The sequence below is a fragment of the Propithecus coquereli genome, unplaced genomic scaffold, assembly GCF_000956105.1.
Source record: "Propithecus coquereli isolate 6110/MARCELLA unplaced genomic scaffold, Pcoq_1.0 Scaffold237, whole genome shotgun sequence".
NCBI lineage: Eukaryota > Metazoa > Chordata > Mammalia > Primates > Indriidae > Propithecus > Propithecus coquereli.
Window position 1 is genome coordinate 545,556 of NW_012147919.1, and position 1,690 is coordinate 547,245.

A 1,690-nucleotide genomic window follows, 5' to 3' on the forward strand; every position below is an offset into this window, starting at 1 on the left:
TACTGCAAAGCTTGATTCCCTCTAGCAGGCATTTTTTCTTCGCAACTTACTTCTCACTGACATTTTTCATAACGTAACCTGAATGCATTCCTCCACACTTTCCCTTCCCTGCTTGGCAGTCATCAACTCTTCTGACCTAACTAGTTAACTTGCTAAACCACCTTTACAGTTATTTACCCGAAAAGACTGGACCAGAGACATAAATAATACACCTCAGTATATAACAGCCTGGGCTTAATTTGTATGCAGAATTTCATGTCACGGCTATCAGAATATATACATGGAGTGTTTGGGGAGGAGGTGGGGTAAGGAGGAAACATCTTGGTGGCAGGAGAACCCGGTGGGAACTGTGGCGATTGTTTACTTGGATTTGCCAACTGGTCCGATGGCTACTGGGTCTGTTTGCACTTGTGCGTCCAACATCCGCTTTGGTCCCTGGAGAAAAACATAGAGAAGTGGTAGCCTGTTGAAGATCTGTAATATCAACAGCAACAGTGGCCAATTATGGCATTTACTCTGTGCTAGGTGTTGCGGTAAATATTAATACAGGTATCTTAGCCATGAGTGGTGGATACGAGAATGGTCTCCAATCAGATGCTCAGTTATGCTACTTTCTAGCTTTGTGAAATCTTGGACAAATTAGTTAACTCTTTGTGTTTTGCTTTCTTCATCTTTAAAATGGGAATGATAAAACTTATCTCAGAGAGCTGCTCCCGAGATAAAGTGAGTCATGCTTGTCATGCACTTAGAGCGGAACCTGGGGTGTAGAACCCCCCCGCCATTCTACCGCCCATCTGCTCCCCCTCCCCAGTCACCGTCTGGCTACATCACCCTGTTTTATTTTCTCACAAAACGTATCACTTTCTGAAGGGACTGTAGCACCTATTTTACTTGTCTAGCATCTGTCTCCGCCGCCAGAACGTAAGCTCCGTGAGTTCTGTCTCAGTGCCCTGCGGGTGCCTGGCGCCTAGTGGGTACGCCTTCATATTGACTGAGCGTGGGGAAGGAATGCTGCGACGTAGGTACTATTATTATCGTTCCACTTTTTCTGTCAAATGTCACTGATAAAAAGCAAAATTAACCCTACCTGTATATAGTTCTATGAGGTTAGACCGACACATGTAACCACCGCCAAAACTGACGTATCGAATGCTTCTATCACCTCCCAACCCCTCCTGTGCCCCTCTGTAGTCAACACCTCCCCACCCCAGACCCCAGCAACTGCTGATCTGGTCTCCATCCCTAGAGTTTTGCTTTTTCCAGGATGCCATATCAGTATCATATGGAATCAGAGAGTATGTAGCCTCTCAGCCTAGCTTCTTTCACATGGCAGAGTGGATTGGAGATTCGTCCATGTTGCTGCATGGATCAGAGGTCCTATTTTTTTTGGCCCCTTTTACAGTAGAGGGTAGTAGAATATAAGATTGTATCTCATACACTAAGGTATATACATATATATAGTACAGAGTAGTACAACAGAGTGTATATATAGTATAGTACATATTGGTAGTATAGTGTAGTATATGACAGTATAATATATGATAGTATATATTTTATAGTATACATAGTATATATCTAATACAGTCAATATAGTAAATATATCACAGTTTAGTACAGCATAGAATATAGTACCTTAAATATAGTATCATATAGTATAGCATAATATATACTATAATATAATATGGCATAT

The 1,690-nt window shown here is 41.9% G+C and overlaps 1 protein-coding gene across 1 annotated transcript in view; it reads right to left on the bottom strand.

Moving 5' to 3' along the window:
- Positions 1 to 360: 360 nt before the first annotated feature.
- BCAS1 (breast carcinoma amplified sequence 1) overlaps positions 361 to 1,690 on the bottom strand; it is a 116,903-nt gene continuing 115,573 nt past the window's right edge. Inside the window, exon 11 of the mRNA XM_012645857.1 lies at positions 361 to 435. Coding sequence (XP_012501311.1) covers positions 361 to 435 — 75 coding nt within the window. The remainder of the gene's footprint in view (positions 436 to 1,690) is intronic.